This window comes from Trachymyrmex septentrionalis, unplaced genomic scaffold (genome assembly GCF_001594115.1).
Source record: "Trachymyrmex septentrionalis isolate Tsep2-gDNA-1 unplaced genomic scaffold, Tsep1.0 scaffold128, whole genome shotgun sequence".
NCBI lineage: Eukaryota > Metazoa > Arthropoda > Insecta > Hymenoptera > Formicidae > Trachymyrmex > Trachymyrmex septentrionalis.
Genome location: NW_017304417.1, coordinates 385,893 through 408,374, shown reverse-complemented (window position 1 = coordinate 408,374; position 22,482 = coordinate 385,893). Strand labels below are relative to the sequence as shown.

Below are 22,482 nucleotides of genomic sequence, written 5' to 3'. Positions count from 1 at the left end.
GGGGGGGGGGGTTATGTTAGAAGGGGAAGGGGATTTCGTTCTCTCTAACCTATTATTCTCTTTCTCCGCTCCCAGACGCTGTGGGTCCGAGGAAGGGGAAAGCACGCTTTCTTATTGACTAATTCAATATTACTACGAAGATATGAAGAAGTAGCGAAAATACTAAGGATAAAATAATTTTAGAAGAAAAGAATATATTTTTTAACATACGTTTATTTATCATGTAATGCAGTATGTATAATATAATCTGAATCATAAACAATTAGTTCACATTCTATAATAGAATTTTTATCATAAATTTTGTACAAAGTGTTTGCAGCATCGCTTTTATTAATAATACAATTTTGTCTTAAAAATGACACAAAATATTCGAATTTCGTACTAACACGGTACGTATATTGATTCAGTTCATAGAATACATGTACAATATATTGCTCAAGCTCAAATAAGAAAGACATAGTTGTTGGTTTCATGTGCTATTTAATGATAACTTCATGTTATTCATATTTATCACATATTTTAACAAGTTTCACATTTAGATCTTGAATCGGTGATGATGATGGGATGGCTGTTGACTACACTAATCGCTCGATCTGCACGCCTCTCGATGAACATCTTCTACGTAACATGAAGTATGAACATGCCTCGATTATCATTAATCGCAATTTGCACATAAGATACGATCCCAATGTCCAAGAATTTATACGCTATCGATGTCAATGCATATTTCTTCATCAAGATACGAGGCATGTAGCAAAGTTTCGAAGATGTACTAGACGATGTTTGAAAAAATGCGCTGTGAATAAAAAGAAAACATGTAAATAGATCATATAAAAATATATAACGTATGTTCTAGAAGCTTCCACGGGTGCTTTCTATATAAAAGTTATGCGTTTCGCGGGTTTCCTCCATGACCACACCTGTTCTTAAAATGCCAACGTTTCGTGAATCTTGCAATCCACTTCATCAGGGCGAAGATCAGCCTGATACTGAGCTGTTCCTTCGTTCCTTTTTATACGCTACTTGTTGGAGTGGTGGGGGCAATGAAGAGAATGTTTGGTGAGGGGGCAGAGGGGGTGGAGATTGGTCAGTCTTCAATAACCGGTTTTCCATATTTTATTTATGTTATAGCCATTATCTCTATTTAGATTGTTAGGATGTTTCTATATCTTTATGGCTTCTCTATACTTTCTTGGAAAGTATGAAGTAATATTGGCTATTGTGGTCGTTTTATCAAACAGTATTTGATGTCCTGTTTCGATGTTATGTTCTGATAATGCTGAGTGCGTGACGTGTTTTAGCCTAACTTCACGTTGGTGTTCTTTTATCCGTAGGTTGACCATTCTCTCGGTTTCTTCAATGTATACTTGCCCGCAGGAACAAGGTATTTTGTATACTCCTGCGGTCTTTGATCTTAAGATCTAAATTAGATCTTAGGATTTCTTAAGATTTGTCCTTTTTGGGTGGTTTAAAGATAGTTCGGATATTGTGTTTAATATTTTGCCAATCCGATCTGTTGTTCCTTTGACATATGGGAAAATGGATAAAATCCTTTCGTCTAGTTGTGTGTCAGAGACCATTGTCTTGTTTGCATGTTTATTGATTGTTTTAATTATGTCTTTTTTGTCGTATCCGTTTTTCTGTAAGGCTAGTTTTAAGTGGTTGAGTTCCGTCTATAGATGTTCTTTATCATAAATGGTGAAAGCTCTATGTACAAATAAGTTGATTGCAGACTGTTTCTGTGATGGGTGGTGGTGACTCGACATGTAAGTATATATTTGTGTGTTTGGTTTTCTTTATACTTGATGGCCTAAGGTACCGTCAGTTTTCTTAGAACAAGAACATCTAGGAAGGGGAATTTTCCGTTTTCCTTTATATTTATAGTGAAGTAGGTATTTGGATGTTAATTGAGGAAAATAAGGAATTTACGGAGTTCGGCTCTACCGTGTCTCCATATCACGAATGTGTTGTCTACATAATGGAACTAAACTTCTGGTTTTTTAGATGTTTTTCTGAGGGCCTTTTTCTCAAAATGCTCCATGAAGATGTTGGCGATTACAGGATAAATAGAACAGCTCATTGCCGCTTCTGAAGTCTGTTCATAAAATTGGTTGCTATAGGAGAAGTAAATGGTTATTAAGCAGTGCTCTATTAGTGAGATGAGGTCGGAGGGGACTTTATGTGAAACCTTTATTATGTTTAATGTGTCTTTTATTGGAACTTGTGTGAAAAGGGATTCTACGTCGAAACTTACAAGCAAATCTGTGGGACGTGGCCGGTTATCGAAGACTGATCCCCCCCCCTCTCCCTCCTCATCAATAATTCTCTTTTTTCCCCCCACCACTCCAATAAGTAGCGTATAAAAAAGTACGGCCCGGAGGAACAGCTCAGTATCAGACTGCTCTTCGCTTTGATGAAGTGGACTGCAAGGTCCACGAAACGTTGGCATTCCAAAAATGGATCTGTACACGAAGAAAACCCGCGAAATGCATAATCTTTATGTAGAAAGCATCCGTGGAAGCTTCAAGAATATTATCAAGTACCTTTACAGGGAGAGTATCCTTGCTAAAGTTAACACTTTCAGCAAACTCAGGTCTTTCCTAGCCAAGAAACTATCACTAAACTTGGCATTCCTAAAACGCAGGGATAATAACATCATTCCAAAGTTCCTACAACTCAAGGACCTAGGAACTCATAAATCCAAAAACATCTTTTATAATACTAGCCTTATCCTTATCAAAGGCGCATCTACTTAACTAAGTCACAAATAGCCCAGATCTCCCATAAAACCTTTAAACTTTACCTGTTTTTATCCGCCACGTTGCGGCATGATATCTGGCAAACCCTAGATCGTATTACATACGAACAAGCCATACACACAATCCTCTGAAAGACAGAAAAATACATAAACCTTGTCCCTCACAAAAATCCACACAACCCTCTCTACTTAACGTCAAGAACCTATCCAACAAAGTCAACTTGTCTCAAGACACTATGCGCTTGCCAAAGGCCCTAACTTCTCAGTGGCACCTAGAAAGATTCCAAAGGAAGATTATTTATCAGCCAAATAGAGTCAATCATCTATCGACTCCCATCAGAACAAGCAGATAATATCCGCAGACAGGTAACCAATATCTTTCCCAAAGCCAAACTCTCTCCACTTAACATCACTAGACAAGAGCGATTGGTCCTCCAAGACCTTAACAAGAACACAGACATCATCGTGCTTCCAGCCGACAAACGCAATACGACAGTAGTCATGAACACATCAGACTATAAGAAAAAGATGAAGAACCTTCTTTCAGACAAAGCATACAAAAAGCTTGACAAAGATCCAACTAATACAATCGCACAAAATACCAAGATCCTAGTGGAGAAAAGCAACAATCCTAGTAAAACCATTTGGTTCAAATCAACATTAAATAACAAATCCTCTTCCACCAAGACTATACGGAAAAACCAAAAGTACACAAACCAACATCCCCCTCAGACCGATTGTCAGCGCCATACACTCCCCGACATACAACTTATCCCGCTTCCTAGCACAAACACTACAATCCCTCACTAAAAAAATCTGAATCACACATAATCAACTTAACGGACTTTATAAAAAAAATCCAAAAAATCCGACTACGTCCCACAGACTTGCTTGTAAGTTTCGACGTAGAATCCCTTTTCACACAAGTTCCAATAAAAGACACATTAAATATAATAAAGTCCCCTCCGACCTCATCCCACAAATAGAGTATTGCTTAACAATCACTTACTTCTCCTATAACAATCAATTTTTATGAACAAACTTCAGGAGCGGCAATGGGCTGTTTTATTTCTCCTATAATTGCCAACATCTTCATGGAGCATTTTGAAAAAGAGGCCCTCAGAAAAACATCTAAGAAACCAGAAGTTTGATTCCGTTATGTAGACGACACATTCGTGATATGGAGACACGGCAGAACCGAACTCCATAAATTCCTTATTTTCCTCAACAATCAATATCCAATTATCCAATTCACTATAGATATAGAGGAAAACTCCCCTTCCTAGATGTTCTTGTCTCTAAGAAAGCGCTGACGGTATCTCAAGCCATCAAGTGTACAGAAAACCAACACACACAGATAGATACCTACATGCCGAGTCGCACCACCACCCATCACAGAAACAGTCTGCAATCAATTCTGGTACATAGAGTTTTCACCATCTATGACAAAGAACATCTACAGACAGAATTCAACCACTTAAAACTAGCCATACAAAAAAACGGATACAACAAAAAAGACATATTGTAATTAAAACAATCAATATATGGTACATGCAAACAACGGTCTCTGACACACAACTAGACGAAAGGATTCTATCCACTCTCCCATATGTTAAAGGAACAAGAGATCGGATTGGCAGAATATTAAATACAATATCCGAACTATCTTTAAACCACCCAAAAAGGACAAATCTTAAGAAATCCTAAAATCTAATTTGGATCTTAAGATCAAAGACCTCCACTCAGCTCCGCAGGAGTATACAAAATACCTTGTCCTTGCGGGCAAGTATACATTGGAGAAACCGAGAGAATGTGGTCAACCTACGAATAAAAGAACACCAACGTGAAGTCAGGCTAAAGCACGTCACGCAGTCAGCATTATCAGAACACAACATCGAAACAGGACATCAAATACTGTTTGATAAAATGACCACAATAGCCAAAATTATTTCTCTATACTTTTCAAGAAAGTATAGAGAAGCCATAGAGATACAGAAACAATCTAAATAGAGATAATGGCTACAACATAAATAAAATATAGAAAACTATTCTCCCGGTTATTAAAGACTGACCAATCCCCCCCCTTTCCTCCCTCACCCACAATTCTTTTCTTTCCACCCATCACTCCAACAAGTACCGTATAAAAAAGAAGCGGCCCGGAAAAACAGCTTAGTATCAGGCTGCTCTTCGTCCTGATGAAGTGGACTGCAAGAATCACGATATATTGGCATTTCAAGAATGGATCTGAACACGGTGGAAACCCGCGAAGCGCATAACTTTTACATGAAGTATAATACGTATAAGCAAAATATTTTATAAAATTAAATAAACTTACTGTCTCTTGGACGGCTCATCCTGGTATATTGAAACGTAATAATTCATGACTTAAGATTTTTTATTTTCTCGGAGAACTTATAATTACCAATAGCTGTCTGAACTCTGTTGAAGCTCTCTGTTGAAAGATTGATGGCGATAACATTTTCCGGAGCTTTTTTTTTAAACAATGTTTTCTTCCGTATTTTTTCCGACCTAAAATGGAGAGGATTTTTTTTTATAAACAGTATAGTTTGATGAACAGTTGCGATGTGATCGAAAGATACCAAATTGACATCACAAGAATGCACTCTAACGATGTCGAATCACTTTTATCTAAGGGATCGGCGCCAACGACAATAAAGTTTGTCTGTTCCTTCTCTTTTAAAAAATGAATTTCGAAAAAAGAAATCAAAACGTATTTAAAAAGAAATCTTATACTTTATTTTTTATAAACTTGATACACTTCTTTCTAGCATTGCGACCATCAGTTGTATATTTTAAACATATTTTGTAATGCATAATTCTTAACATGTTTTCCACATCGTACAGTATTAGTAATATCCAGATTATGTAAAGTACATATTTATATCTTCGTAATCAGCATCCAGGATCTCAATGGTCAAGTCGTCTCTATGGAGTATATCAGCCAGCTATTCGCATTTTTTAAGTCCTTTAATCTATATGAGAGCCTTATTGTCATCATTCTCTTGTAACTAATTACAGCCATTGTAATCAGGCAGTTGATCATACTGTAAGGAATCATCCTGTCTTCCCATTGCAATCCATGATGACAAGTACAGCCAGAAAGCGCAGTTCTTTTCGGATTTTCTCAAAAAATTTCATGGCATGGGACATGTAAAAATGTAATGAGAGGCTCCGTTTCTCAACACAGTCACTTCCTTCAAATAAATTTCTTTCCAACGATAAATCCTTGTACAAAGAATCAAATTAGGTATACATTAAGAAAGTGCATTTTATTTATGTGTTTGACGATATTTCAAAGAGATTTTAAATTGATTTCAGAGACACATATATCTCTTTATTATTGAATATTGTCACGCTTGCTGAATGTAAGTAGACAAAAAATAAAGAACTTACTTACAATATTGTTACATTAAAGATTCTTTAAATTAATGCTTTATAAATATGTAATCTATGATGTAATTTATTACGAAGACAAGTCAATAAGTTTTTAAAAAAACATAGTAAAACACATTTTTTTTATCGACATTTATTTTTATTTCTCAACATAGTCTCCTTTTAGTTCAATACACTTGATCCAACAATTTTCCAACTTTTTCAAGCCGACCGAATAGTATGATTTGTCCAACCCTTCAAAATAAGCTTTGTTTCGGCGACGAGCTGCTCTCTGGTGGTGAATCTCTTTCTTCCGGACCATTTCTTCAGGTTTGGAAACAGGAAATAATCACAGGGGGCTAAATCTGGCGAATATGCTGAATGAGGAAGCAATTCGTAGTGGAATTCGTTGAATTTGGCCATCGATACCGGGCACGTGTGAACCCGTGCATTGCTTGATGGAAGAGCACTTTCTTCTTCGCCAAATGGGGACGTTTTTTCTTTAAAATGTTGTTAAAACGTTCAATAAGGCTGCGTAGTAGTCGTTTACTTCGACAGAAGGTAATTGATATGAATTATACCGCGTGCATCCCAAAAAACTGTGGCCATCACCTTTCCGACCGACTTCACGGTCTTCGCCTTCTTCGAAGCTGGTTCGTCCGGTGAAGTTCATTGTTTTGACTGTTCCTTCGTCTGGGGTGTGAAGTAATGGATCCATGTTTCGTCCACAGTAATGAATTGACGCAGAAATTCATCTGGATTACGTTGAAACATCTCCAAACATTTTGAAATCGTCACACGGTCGCGCTTATGATCCACAGTGAGCAAACGCAGCACCCATCTTACCGATAGCTTTTTCATACCCAATTGTTCGTGCAAAATTGAAATTACTGTGCCATGTGATATGCCTGTGGCCTCAACAAGTTCGCGCTTTCTCTCCTCGATCAGTTAAAACAATATCGTGGATTTTTTATCGATAATTTCTGGCGTAGCAGCCTCAATTGGACGTCCCGAACGAGGTGCATCACATGTGGATATACGACCACGTTTAAATTCATTCACCCAATTGTATACAGCGGCAAACGCTGATGTAGATGTGCTATGACCATTATCCAACTCGGCTTTGATTTCTTTAGGCGTTAAACCTTTCATATGTAGATGTTTGATCAGTGCACTACAGAAATGAAACAACGCGATGAATTCCGTTCAAAATTTGACAGTAATCAGCTGAAAGATGCTATTTATCAAAAAGTAATGTGACATGACACTGCGAGTGCCCTCTGACAGATTTTCTAAGAACTTATTGACTTGCCCTTGTATTAATATTGTATGATGTGGAAAACATGTTAAGAATTGTGCGTTAAAATATACAACTGGTGGTCGCAATGCCAAAAAGAAATGTATTAAGTTTAAATAAAATATAAGATTTCTTTTTAAATATGTTTTGATTTCTTTTCCCAAAATTCATTTTTGAAAAGAGAATAGGTACAGACAGACTTTATTGTCGTTGGCGCCAATCCCTTAGATAACAGAGATTCGATATCATTAGAGTGCATTCTTATGATATGTGTCAATTTAGTATTTTTCGATCACGTCGTAACTGTTCTTCAAAATATAGTGTTTATAAAAAAAATCCCCTCTATTTTAGAGTGTGTAAAAAAATGTGGAAGGGAAAACTGTTTAAAAGAAAAGCTTCGAGAAACATTATCGCCATCAATCGTTCAGAGAGCTTCAACAGAGTTCAGACAGCTATTGCTGATTATAAGTTCTTCTCGATTATAAGAGAAAATAAAAAATCTCAAGCCATAAACTATTACGTTCCAATACAACAGGATGAGACAAAGACGTGCAAGAGACAGTAAGTTCATTTAATTTTATAAAATATTTTGCGTATTATACATTATGTATTTCTGTAAGATCTATTTACATGTTTTCTTTTTTTTCACAGCGCATTTTCTCAAACATCGTCTAGTATATTTTCGAAACCCTGCTACATGCCTCGTATCTTCATGAAAAAATATGCATTGATATTGATAATGTACAAATTCCTGGACATTGGGATTGTTGTGGGATCTATATCTCATATGCAAATTGCGATTGATGATAATCGAGGCAATCATATGTTTGTACCTGCTATGTGGAAGACGTTCATCGAGAAGCGTGCAGATTAATGCAGTCAACAGTCTCATTATCATCACCGATTCAAGATTTAAATGTGAAACTTATTAAAATATATAATACGAATAACGTGAAATTAACATTAAACGGCACATGTTTGTATATGAAACCAACAATTTCGGACTTCCAATTCATTCCATGTTCGGGTCTACATATTTATGTGAGATCCTTTCCAAAAAGGAAACTTATAAAAAATAAGAGACGTTCTTCCTTAAGCGATGATTCTTTGCAGCGTCTTACGGCTCGCTACGTGTGCAAATCGACGTTTCTGATCTCGCCAATAAAAGATTCCGAAAATCAGTATAAGTATATTTCATTTTTTTTTCTTGGTTTGTGTTTAATTACATGGTTGTACAATTCATCATTTTTATCGATGGACTAAGCCTAATAGGGATACCATTTAAAAAAAAAACGCGTTAACAATAGTACCTCAAGGGTAACATGGGAAACTATTGAAAATTTATTGGATGTATTCTCTTTGAGCACTTACATGTTGCTTCATTCTGTCTTAATTATATAATGAGCGAAAAAAAAAATAGAATGAAGTTTATAGCGTGAGCGCTTAAAGCGAGCGCACCTCATGTCTACGTGTTATATGTTCCTAAGCGCCGAACGACATTTGGACTGCGCGCGAGGCGAGAAATGAAGGGAATAGCGGGAAGCAGAGCCGAGTCGAAAATCGGCCTAGAAGTGCAAATCTTGTCGAGCCCTATATTAGATTATGAAGTAAAGTGTATTAATTGATGGCTCTAGATAAAAGTCCTCATTGATCAGTTATTCGTTGATTGGAACGAATTGGAAACACCAGAAGAATATGAAATTATGGAGAGATATGCCAAGAACAGCAGGCGATATTCTTTGGGATACTCACGTAAGAATTAATCATGTCATTTCTTCATATTTATTTCTTGTTTAATACATTTGTTTACGAAATTACAATATAGCAAACGCTTCATCTATTTGTAGTGTATTATTATTTTGGCGTGTATACATTTATATCCCTATCTCTCATACCGCAAGTGTTGGATGTCGTTTTACCTCTCAATGAATCTCGTCCTATACTGCCGATATATCCAGGATATTACTTCGTTGATGAAAGAAAATATTTCTTCTGTATTTTTTCACATGCTATTATGGCTTGGGAAATTGCTGTGACTGTGATACTCTCCCACGATTGTATGCTCTTAACTTACATTGAACACATCTGCAGTATTTTCACTTTAGTAGGGTAAAAACAACATATATAAACTTATTTAGCAAAATTGACACTATATGCATATATCATTGCGATTATATTTGCAGATTTCGGTTTGAACGATTAATATACAACAATACCATGAAAATGTTACATTCTCGCACAAGTGACATGTACTGTAAACAAATTGCATTCTCCGTGTATACGCACCGAAAGGCTTTAAAGTGAATAATTTGTCAATATACAATAGATAAAAAGACAAATTTGGATTTTTATTATTATCATATTCTTTACTTTTTGTCATAGGTTTGCTCAATTGATCGGAGATACGTTTTCATTAACTCTGACTATACAACTAGCACTAAATACAATAATGATCAGCATTACATTGTTACAAGTACGTGCTAATTTCAAGATTCTATCCAATATGTGTTTTCCACATTTAGAATCTGCAGATATAATTATGTATTTTCTTTTAAATTATAAAAGAGGCATAAGCGCAAAGAATGAAAAAATATATTTTTTATATTGTAGGTTACGCAACAGCATGCCGGTATTTTAGAATTGATAAGATATATGATGTATGTCATTGGTCAATTGATCCATCTGTTCTGCCTCAGTTTTGAAGGACAAAAGCTGATAGATCACAGTCTTCAAACCCGTGATAAAATGTAAGATGAATAATTATGTAATAATAGTAGCAATACTAGGCCGATTCTAACCCATGCGGCTAGAAGGGAGCGCGGGGCGCAGGGGGTACTCGTAGGCGTGGGGGGAGGAGGGCGGGAGGTACTTGTAGGCGCGGAGGAAGGCGCGGGAAGATGCGGCATCGCTGTCATAGGATCCCAGTCGATTGATTACATAAACAATGCGGATTACATAAACAATGCATTTCTTATTTTTTTCATCATCCGCCGCCGCCGCCGCCGCCACCGTCACCACCGTCGCCACCGCCGCCACCGCCGCCACCGCCGCTGCTGCGGGCCACGCATCCACCCCAAAAAAATGTGTAGATAACAAGGCACGTTAGAGAAAGATAGAGCATGCACGACGATGTTAGAGCGCATAACGTGATATGAATGAAAAACAGGATGGAAGAAATGAATCCTCTTTTTTTATGATACAGTTTTTTCAATATGGTTTTTTATTAGCACGTCGAGATATAGGATGAATGGATGGATGAAAAGTAAAATAAAGTACATATATATTATAAAATGATGTGAACGAAAATTTTTTATTCACATCTTATTACATCGTGTTTTTTTTCTCATATTTTATTACATTTTTTTTTCACAATCGACAGCGTTCAAATGCAATCGATGGCATGGATATCTAACAGCGCTTTCTGGAAAAAGGGAATAAAAAACTTTTTGCTGTTTCAACTATTCGCTTTTTCAGCTGAGAAAAAAATGCATTAGCATTACTCAGTCCAAATGTGATACCTTATGGCTTATATTTCGATGGCATTGATGACGTTGATGATGATGATAATGATGATGAGGAACATGTTGGCGATTTTGATGATGTTGATGAGGAACATATTGGCGATTTTGATGCTTTTCCACCTGGATCTTCCCAATATCTCGCTTTTTCCCTCAATGGTGATGAACTTGGCAGACCTGGTGACAAGAGACGGTAACCCTTGCGCTCGATCGATTTTCGATGTATATACATATTCTTTTACTCGACTCATGTCTTATCACTCGTAATCGAAATTTACGATTAAAAGAAAAAAAAGTTATATAGACTGTTTATATACATTATCAGATCGATGACACATCACAACGCGTTAAGAGAAGCAATGTTCGGCTGCTAAATAAAACATAAATCTTCTACAGTAAAATGAAAGTGATACTCCAGTGAAAAATATGAAATCACATTGCGTTCCCACAGCCCTTAAATTTCTTTGAAGAAGTGTCAATTACGATTTTTTCTGAGAAGAGAGAGAGAGAGAGAGAGAGATCGATGACATGTAGCGACGTGTTAAGGGAAGCGTTGATGCTGCTTATATAAACTAGAACCGCTAACGATGCTGCCTTATCTATTTCTAAATAAGGTATGACCTAATAGGGACAAAGAAGTCACAAATAAAATATATAATGAATTACGTAGGCCGCTGGAAAAGTTTCTGCAATCTAGTACTTCCAGTGGCGCCAACGTTCTGCTACTATCATACCCGTAAAATTAGACGTTTTTAACCTATAATTCAATTGACAATTTGTACCTAAGCCAACTAGTTTTGTTTGCATAGTATTTTAAAAGAACTTATTTTGTAAGAAAATGGAAATTTTGCATGAAAATTTTCGGGCAATGATTTTTTACGATTACAAATTTAACTCCGAAACAATGCATCGATCGACTTCATTTGGCTTTTGGGGATGAAGCACCATCCAATAGGACTGTTTATAATTGGTTTGCCGAATTCCAGCGTGGACGTACCTTTCTTAGTGATGAATTCCATGAAGGTCGTCCATCCACGTCTGTTGTTGCCACTAATGTTGATGCTGTGCGTGAAATGATTGAGCGAGACCGGCATATAACATACCTCGAGATTCAGGCATCCTTAGGCATTGACATGAAAGCAATACATACGATTTTGCATGTTCACTTAAGCGTACGGAAACTTTGCAGTCGTTGGATTCCACACAATTTGACCGAAGCTCAAAAACAGGCTCGTGTTAAATGGAGCAAAGAAATGCTCAAGAAATTCAACCGAGGTCGGTCAAATTTGGTCTACAACATCGTTACTGGGGACGAAACATGGATCTATTCGTATGAGCCCGAAAGTAAACAACAATCCACTGTTTGGGTATTTCAAAATGAACCGAAACCAACAAAAGTTGTTCGTTCACGCAGTACTGCCAAACAAATGATTGCTTGTTTCTTCGGTTATACCGGACATGTGACAACCGTTTTAGAGGATCAAAGGACTGTAAATACTGATTGGTATACAACAATTTGTTTGCCAGAAGTCATAAATGAATTGCGTAGAACAAACCGAAATCGTCGCATCATCCTTCATCATGACAACGTCAGCTGTCACACAGCACGTCAAATCGTTGATTTTTTTCCAGTAATAATGTCGAATTGATGACTCATTGTTCGTATTCACCTGATTTATCACCTAATGACTTCTTTTTGTTCCCAAACATTAAAAATAAGATGCGTGATGAGCGATTTGAGTCGCTTGAAGCAGCTGTTGGAACATGATATGTTTGGCTGACACTGATGTTATAGGAATGTATCTTGTAAGGAAGCATGATATCGATTATATTGATGCGCTAGACGATCGATCTTGCACGAATTGCAAGTGCCAATGTACACTATATTTCCGTGCAGCATGTGTCCACTCTGCACATATTGAAAAATTATTGTGAACAGTATTGTGAAAAAAATGAATGCAAAAAGTATGCCTGAAGACTGTGATCCGCGTAGAAGAGACACAGATGTGCTAATATCGCCGGTGCAGTTTCTACATTTCGTAGACTGATTTCTGAAGTTACAGCCTTAGAGTGGAAAAAATGCTTCGAGAGTGGGTTCGAGCATATGCAAAAATGTATCGATCTTAAAGGCGAATACTTCGAAAAACAATAAAGTCATTTACCGAATTTTACATGTTTTTTTTTTCATATTGTTTGCAGAAACTTTTTCAGCAGTCTACGTATAAGTGCTCACTTCCGCAGTTGGTGTCCTGGAAGACGAACGAATCGGTCGCAATAAGAATAATGGAAAAAGTATGGTTAATCATCGTGCGAACGTTGAGGACATAACCAACGTAGTCGAGCACATTAGAAACATGGATCCGGAACAGTTCGCGAATATTAGAAACGAATTGTTCGAAGTGTTAGAAGAAATTAATGTAGATTTTGAAGAAATAATGGACCAAGATTCCGACGAAGAAGTGCTATCCGATGATACTGGTTATGTTAGCGACTTGAGTGAGCACGATACGAATCACGCAGAAAAATTTGTACCGTCTCCAGAAATCCGTGCACTGAACGGTCGTATTAAACACTACATAGTCCAGTGCTACTATACAATGGGTGGTGCTTTAAATGTGTGTGCAACATGCATGATATGTTTGGCTGACACTGATGTTATAGGAATGTATCTTGTAAGGAAGCATGATATCGATTATATTGATGCGCTAGACGATCGATCTTGCACGAATTGCAAGTGCCAATGTACACTATATTTCCGTGCAGCATGTGTCCACTCTGCACATATTGAAAAATTATTGTGAACAGTATTGTGAAAAAAATGAATGCAAAAAGTATGCCTGAAGACTGTGATCCGCGGAGGAGAGACAAATATGTGCTAATATTGCCGGTGCAGTTTCTACATGATCGAGAAATAGGTACATATAATGCGAAACAGGGAATCGTCATCAATGATGATAACGATGATGAAAAGGAATATTGGTTCGGACGGCTAGGAGATCAAACGGTGCACATTGACTTCGAAGAGAGATTTTAGTACAAAGCTTTCGGTTTAATAAAGGAACAGTGTTATTACTTAATGTAAAGTGAAAATAAGATTCAATATAGCTGTAGGCGTATTAAGATTCCCACAGGTGGTGAGAAATGCGTTAAAGTGATGATAACGGACAAATTAGTGATGCCATACTACGACTGTGAGGAGAATCCTGCTAAAAAAGTGTTTCGTGACTTATATGATAAGTATATGCATGATCAATTATGCTATCTCTGTAAAGAGTGCACCTCAGTAGACGAACATAATAAAAAGGTGATAAAACACTATGACATTCTAGATATAAAGCGGTGCTTCAACGTATGTGAACAAGTCACGTGCTCCATGTAAAAGTGTGAAGTGATATAAAGAAAAAAAAGACATGGAAAATCTAGAGCGAGTGGAACGCGAACTGTTGAAGTGCGGCTGTTGCAGGTCGCTATTCTGGTGGAATGTTTCGCGTGGCTGCAACGATGCGACGAGTGCATCGAGCGGCTCGAAGAACTTTACTGTGCCAAGCGTCCGCGCCTCGCAGTTGCAAGGATCGCACGACTCGCGGGTGCAAAGAATTAGAGCGACGTTTCGTTGGCGGCGGGTACGCTAGTCGCGACGAAAGATCTCTCATCTGGCGAGAGATCGATGCCGCGTTTGATAGCCGTATATTGACGTGTGCTGTGGTCAACGTGGATTACATCGAGCCGCGACGGTTTGGAAGACGCGAAAGAAATAGTGCTCGAGCGTGTGCGAGACGCTGTAGAAAGATACAGTAGTGCAAAAGTGAACATCGCGTTCAACGGCAAGTTTGCGACGAACAACAAACGTGATATTAAGAATATAAACACTAAGAACAGCGAGATATACAGATACACAGATTTACGCGAGTGGTATTGGGTGTGTGAATATGACTCCGTCCTTTTTTGTGAAAATAAAATACATTTGCTTGTTTAGAAAATGAAATAATTATTTATTCAAAGTATGCCCCATCTGCAGCTACAATCTTCGCTCATCTTTCAGGCAATTTACGGATTCCTTGCATGAAGAAGTCCTGGTCCTTGCCTTTTGAGGCAATCCAATTATCAAGCCAAATTTTGATGCTTTCGTAAGAAGTAAATCGCTCTCCTGTAAGATCTGACTGCATCGTCCGGAATAAGTAGTAATCTGAAGGAGCTATGTCTGACGAATACGTCAGAGGTTTGTTCAAAAAGTATCGCGAATTTTGAATTTCCGCGGGTTACGTATATTCGATTTTCGATTTTTTTGTGGCGTTATGTTGGTACTCATGTCTCTCACTTATGCCGACAAGTTCGGCTATTTTGAATATTCAGTTAATTTTTGACAGCTGCTTTGCTTGCACGTGTTTTGGCTCGTCTTCGATTTTTGCCTATTCGAAAAAATGAATCAAAGAATCTGTATCAAATTTTGTGTGAAAAACAAAATTAAGTGCGCGGACGCATTCCGAATGTTGACTGTGGCATATGGTGAAGCTACCTTGGACCGAAGCAACGTTTATCGGTGGTACAAAATGTTCTCAGAGGGCCGAGAAGATGTGAACGACGAAGAGCGTGCCGGACGCCCGAGCACGTCAACAGACGAAAACATTGATGAAGTGAAGAAAATAGTATTGGCCAATCGGAACGGTCAATAAGGAATATTACCTGCAAGTTATGCGCAATTTGCGCGAAGCAATCCGCCAGAAATGCCCGGATTTGTGGAAGAACAAAAATTGGCTTTTGCACCATGATAACGCCCCTGCTCACACATCGTTGCTTGTGCGCGAATTTTTGACCAAAAACAATACACTAATGATGCCGCAGCCACCGTATTCCCCGGATCTGGCCCCCTGTGACTTTTTCTTGTTCCCGAAACTGAAGAGGCCCATGAAAGGACGACGCTACGCTACGATTGAGGAGATAAAGACGGCATCGAAGGAGGAGCTGAACAAGATCACAAAAAATAATTGTTTGAAGTGCTTCGAGGATTGGAAAAAACGTTGGCACAAGTGTATAATATCTGATGGGGATTACTTTGAAGGGGACAAAGTAGATATTCATGAATAAATAAATAATTTTTGAAAAAACACAAAATTCGCGATACTTTTTGAACAGACCTCGTATAGCGGGTGGGGTAGCAGTTCCCAGTCCTGTCCATTTAAATGTTTTCACGACTTTTGCAGTATGCGGTCTGGCGTTGTCATGTTGAAAAATTAATTTACCATGCCTATTCACCCATTCTGGTCGTTTTTCTTCTATAACTACCTTCAAACGCATTAGTATCGTTGGTAAACATCGCCAGTGATAGTATCAGACGGTTTCAGTAACTCATAGTGCACAACACCTTTCTGATCCCACCAAATACAGAGCATAATCTTGGTACAATGAATATTTTTCTTTGGCTGTAATGGGCCGGCTTCACCTGACTTCACCCAGGCTTTTTTGCATTTTGGATTCTCATAATATATCCATTTTTCATCTCCAGTAATTATTCGATGCAAAAAACCTTTTCTTTCTTGTTTTTGAAGCAGCATTTTACAAATGGTTTTTCGACGTTCGATGTCTGTCTTTTAATTCATGTAGAACCCAGTTACTAGCTTTTTGAACCATTCCTATTGCTCGCAAACGTTTTGCAACAGTTGATCGATCGACATTTAATGTTGCTGCCAATTCTGATTGTGTTTGACAACAATCTTCAGCCAATGATTCTTCCAATTCAGCGTCTTCAAATTTTTTGGGTGGTTTTTCATGTTCTTTGTCCTCAATGTCAAAATCATCATTTTTAAACCGTCGAAACCATTCTTGTTGTAGTTGATGGAGCATGTTGTATTTGATGGAACATGCTCACCGTAAATATCCACAACCAAATGATAAGTTTCCGCTACACTTTTCCTAGTGCAATAAAACTTCCCGCAAATGATGTTTATTTGGAATAAAACGACATTTTCAATGCGATAAAAATACTTGTTGTTTACGCTTCAACCATATATCGCACAATGCGTTTGACAGCTGACACAAAGTACTATCGAATACAAGTATTGACATTTTAATGTACACGCGTAAGCAGTGACGCTAGCGAACCTATTGGAAAGGGCGGAGTCATATTCACACACCCAATACGAGCAGCATATCATCGAGCCCACATTGACATCACTCAAAGAGTTCCAGGAACGCAACAGCAGGTGGGCATTGTCGCGAATCCTCAATTTAGTAGTGAATGTGAAAAAACTAAATCCCATGCGCGCGGAATGTTACTTCGAAGTACCGCGGGAAATAGCGACGAAACGAGCGGTGATCAATGTGAGGACGACGGACAATGCGTGCTTCGCGTGGTCGGTGGTCGCCGGTCTGTATTCAGCTGAAAAGTATGCGGAGCGAGAGTCATCGTATCCGCATTATATGACTGTGTTAAATCTCGCGGGTATTGAATTTCCAATGACATTAAAAAATATTCATAAATTCGAACGGTTGAACGCAGTGTCGATCAATGTATACGGCATCGAGAATAAACAAGTCCTTCCTCTACGGCTCATCAGTGATAAGAAGGAGAAACACGTTAATGTGCTGTATATACAAGATCCACGCGACGACGGCATTGGCCACTTTGCGTGGACAAAAAATCTGTCGCGTCTTGTGAGCTGGCAACTCAGCAAAAAAGAGCACAAGAAATATTTCTGCGACCGGTAAGTACACATGAAAAAATTATTATTGGGTGGTCCGGAAAGTCCATGCGGATTTTACAATGAAAAATTGTATATACGATACCTTCGTCAAAAATGAACGAAATTTAAATTTAAAAAAAGGGTTTTAAAGCTTGAAATCTCTACTTTTAAAAGCTTATCACATTTTTTAAGTTTATATGAGTTTGATAATTTTTACATACCAAAAACTACGAGCTGAAAAAGATAAAAAATTTTCTTTTCACTTTGGGGGTCTCTCACGTGCCCAAAAAAAATTTACGAAAATTTTCGACTACCCATCGTGAAAACTTAAAGCTTTCCCTACAAAATCATTTTTTAAAAATGTTCCTATAATTTTTTGTTTCTGAGTTATTAGCGAGTTAAGTAAAGAAGCATTCTGATTTCGATTGCTCATAACTCCGATAAAAATCATCATATCGCAATTTAAAAAACAGATTCTTAAAGCTGAAACTTTGCTCTAGCGAATGATATAATTGTAACGAAAATTTCGCAACAAATAAAAAAACTTTTGAAAAATCAATGAAAAAATCCGCACGGACTTTCCGGACCACCCAATATAATTTTTTGTCTTGCTGATAAAATAATGGTAACAGTTATAATTTTTGTTTTTTCAGATGCTTGCATTACTTCAATACGAATGAAAAATTGCAGTTGCACACAATGGACTGCCAGAAGATCAATGACTGCGCTATCCGACTGCCGAGCGCGGACGAAAAGTGGCTCGAATTTGGGAACCACTGCAACAAGGAGCGCGTCCCATTCGTCATCTATACCGACCTGGAGTTTTACGGAAGACGGAACCCGACAAGGAATACATGTCGTCGTCATACACGTATCAACAGCATGAGGTATTCAGCATAGGTTACTACGCGCGTTGCTCGTACGATGACACGTTATCATCGTATCATTTTCGCAATGAAGACTGTATAGCGTGGTTCGCGCGACAACTCAACGATTTGGTGCATCGCGTAAAAAATCTCGTATCCGCCAACGTGTCCATGGAAACATTGTCGAAAGAACAATGGGAGGCGTACCGTAGCGCGACGCGTTGTCACATTTGCGAGAAATCGTTCGCGCCGGACGATACGCGGGTACGCGATCACTGCCACTTAACCGGTAGATACCGCGGTCCAGCGCATTTGAATTGTAATTTAAATTATAAAAATTCATTATATATTCCGATCATTTTTCATAATTTATCAGGCTACGACGCGCATTATATAATTAAGGAAATCGCTACAGCATATGAAGGACACGTAGATGTGTTACCGATAACCAAAGAAAAATATTGTATATTTCCTTCACAAAACATGTCTATAGCACTAAAGATAAAACTGAAAATAATTCTCAAAACAATTGCGTAAAATTACGTTTTATTGATTCTTTTAAATTTCTCAGTACAAGCCTCGATAAATTAGCGTCATATCTCGATAAAGACAAATTAAAAATTATACGTTCCAAATTTTCAACACTATCAGATAATGAATTTGAATTACTGACTCGTAAGATGTCTTTCCGTACGAGTACATTGTGTCGAAAAATTGCAGGACACGCGCTCATCACCGTACGAATCATTTTACCGTTTGTTAAGAGGCGATACCGTATCCCAGAGCGATTACACTTACGCCGCAAACGTATGGCAGCGATTCTCCATCCGAACGCTCAGTGAGTACAGTGATCTGATATTGGAAAACCGATGTCTTGTTATTAGCTGACATTTTCGAAAATTTCCGCGAAAATTGCGTTGCGAGTTACGATCTCGATCCTGCACATTATTATACTTTGCCTGGTTTCACGTGGGATACGATGTTAATACATACGCGTATAAAGTTTGAATTACTCACTGATATTGATATGATCATGTTCATCAAGCGCGGTATACGCTGTGATCTCAGTCAATGTTCAGGCAGATACGCGTAGGCTAATAACAAGTACATTACGATCCGTCGGAACTGTCGTCGTACTTGATGTACTACGATGTTAACAATTTATACGGGTGGGCGATGTGTCAATCATTGCCATACGCCAAATTACAATGAGTCGAAGACGCTGCGAACTTTGACGCGAGCGCGATCGCTCTGGATTCGCCCATCGGTTATATTCTTGAAGTCGATCTCAAGTATCCGCAGCATCTACATGACCGACACACTGACCTACCATTCTGTCCGACGCGCGGTAAGCCGCTCGACAAACGCGAACATAAACTTCTAGCGACACTATACGATAAACAGCGTTACGTCATCCACTACCGCAACCTGCAGCAATGTACTCGTCACGGTCTTCGCATAACAAAGATCCATCGGGTGCTACAATTCGCGCAATCTCCATGGCTTCGCGATTACATTGAATTTAATACAAATTCAGAACGCGCGCGAAAAACAATTTCGAAAAAAATTTGTATAAACTAATGAACAACGCGGTATTCAGTAAACTAAGGAGAATGTGCGCAACCACGTCGACGTAAAATTATTAACAAAATGGGACGAACGATACGGCGCTGAGGCAATGATTGCAAAACCGAATTTCCACAGTCGTAGCGTCTTTGCGGAAAATTTAATTACCATCGAACTGCGCAAACTCGAGGTGAAGTTCAACAAGCCAATTATATGTATACTCGACATATCGAAAGTCTGCCTGTACGAATTTCACCACGAATATATGTTACCACTGTTTCGCGACAAATGTAAAATTATGTACACCGACAGTCTTATTTACCACATCGATTGCGAGGACGTTTACGAGACTAGGAAACGTGATATCGCTAAATTCGATACAAACGATTATCCGGACAACGTGTACGGTATGCCTTTCGCGAACAAAAAAGTACCCAGTCTGATGAAGGACGAAACTAATGGTGCGATAATGACCGAATTCGTTGGTCTCAGAGCGAAGATGTACGCGGTGAGGATGGACGGCAAGAAGGACACTAAAAAGGTGAAAGGCGTAAAGAGTAATGTCGTAGCGCGAACGATAACGTTTGACGCTACATGCGATATTTGAATGAAAAAATCGAAATGACTCATCGTCAATCGTGTATACGATCTAAACTGCGAGGTATACACGATATCCGAATCGAAAATCGCTGTGAGTCTATACGATGACAAACGGTACGTCGTACCGGACTCGACGGAGACGTTACCGTGGGGACATTGGCGGATACCTTTGTAATATATATACATATCAACATTTATATTACTATTATGTTTTTACATTTTTTTTTATATTTTCATACAGCGTATGTATTACTATTATTATGCTTTATGTATTATCTTAATTTGTACTTCGTGTATATCTTTTTACATTTTTTAAATATTCTCATACAATTTACATACCTGTTACTATTATGTACTATTATAATTTACACATTATATATATTTTTTATGTTTTATATAAGTATTACTATTACGTTTTATATAAGTACTACTATTATGTTTTATGTAGTGTCCTTTATTATGTATTACTATTATTTTTCATTTCATGTATCGTACATTTATATACGTATTTTATATCTGTATACTCTAAAAATGGAAAGGATAATAAAAAAAATATTTTACACGTTTATATACTTATATTCTTATATGTATACAAACTATATCAATTAAAATTTTATCAAATAACATTGTTTTTGTGTATCCATGAATTGTGCGATCCATCGAATCCCAGTCACTTGACGTACACTTTGTCGCCCTTCTTGCGCTACACTTTCTTCACGAGATACACGTCCGGATGAGTGCGATGCAACTCGTAGAACGCTCCAGCGACGGATTTTCCACGATAGTCCTCGAGTAGATAGGTTACGGGATTGGTACGCTGCACCTTAACGATCGTAAACACTTCGGTGGTCTAATTTGATATGTAACCCTTCTCAAAAATCGTCTTGTACTTGTTCACAGGTACCGAATCGCCAACTTTTGAATTTTGCAGGACCCGCTATCTTTATCGCGCTGTACACTGCGCCCAAGAGTCTTTCGGCGATTGCGGAAGTTACGAGGGTGGTCCCAGAAGTACCCGACCTGACGTACAGATGGCGGTTGATGTATAAAAAAAATCACTGTAGGGGAAAGCACCAACTTTCTAAAGCTTAACTATGAAGTTTGAAGACGCTACGTTGTTCAATATTTGTTTGGCAGCCATCAATAGTGGACGATCTCGGTGAATTTGCAAAGATGAAAAAAATTGATCATCGTTATGTGATACAATACTTTCATTTGAAAGGTCTTAGCCCAACCAATATCAAAGCCGAGCTGGATTCTACTCTGGAGGAGTCTGCTCCTTCGTTTACAACAGTAAAATATTGGGTGACAGAGTTTAAACGAGGCCGTACGAGCTGCGAAGACGAACATCGCAGTGGTCGACCAAGTGAGGTGGCCATTCCAGAAATGGTGAAGAAAATCCACAAAATGGTATTGGGTGACCGCCGATTGAAAGTGCGCGAGCTAGCAGACATGGTAAACATTTCAAAAAGTGCTGTACATCACATATTGGCTGAAAATTTGGAGATGAGAAAGCTGTGCGCAAGGTGGGTGCCGCGCTTGCTCACAATCGAACAAAAGCAGCGTTGAGAGGATGTTTCAATCGAGTGTTTGGCGATGTTTCGCAGCAACAAAGCCGAATTTTTGCGCCGATTCATAACCATGGATGAAACATGGGTCCATCACTTCACACCTGAAAGGAACAGTCGAAGCAATGGACTGAAAAGGGGGAATCGACTCCGAAGAAAGCAAAAACAGTTCCATCGGCAGGCAAGGTCATGGCGTCAGTTTTCTGGGATGCGCGTGGCATAATTTTCATTGATTA

General features: G+C 38.3%; 1 protein-coding gene across 1 annotated transcript in view; it reads left to right on the top strand.

The window, feature by feature from the left end:
• The window catches only part of LOC108756581 (putative odorant receptor 85d), a 107,952-nt gene that overhangs the window by 75,744 nt on the left and 9,726 nt on the right, over positions 1-22,482 (top strand). Inside the window, exons 3-6 of the mRNA XM_018500494.1 lie at positions 9,083-9,200; positions 9,296-9,557; positions 9,831-9,921; positions 10,059-10,195. Of these exons, the coding sequence (XP_018355996.1) occupies positions 9,083-9,200; positions 9,296-9,557; positions 9,831-9,921; positions 10,059-10,195 (608 nt within the window). The remainder of the gene's footprint in view (positions 1-9,082; positions 9,201-9,295; positions 9,558-9,830; positions 9,922-10,058; positions 10,196-22,482) is intronic.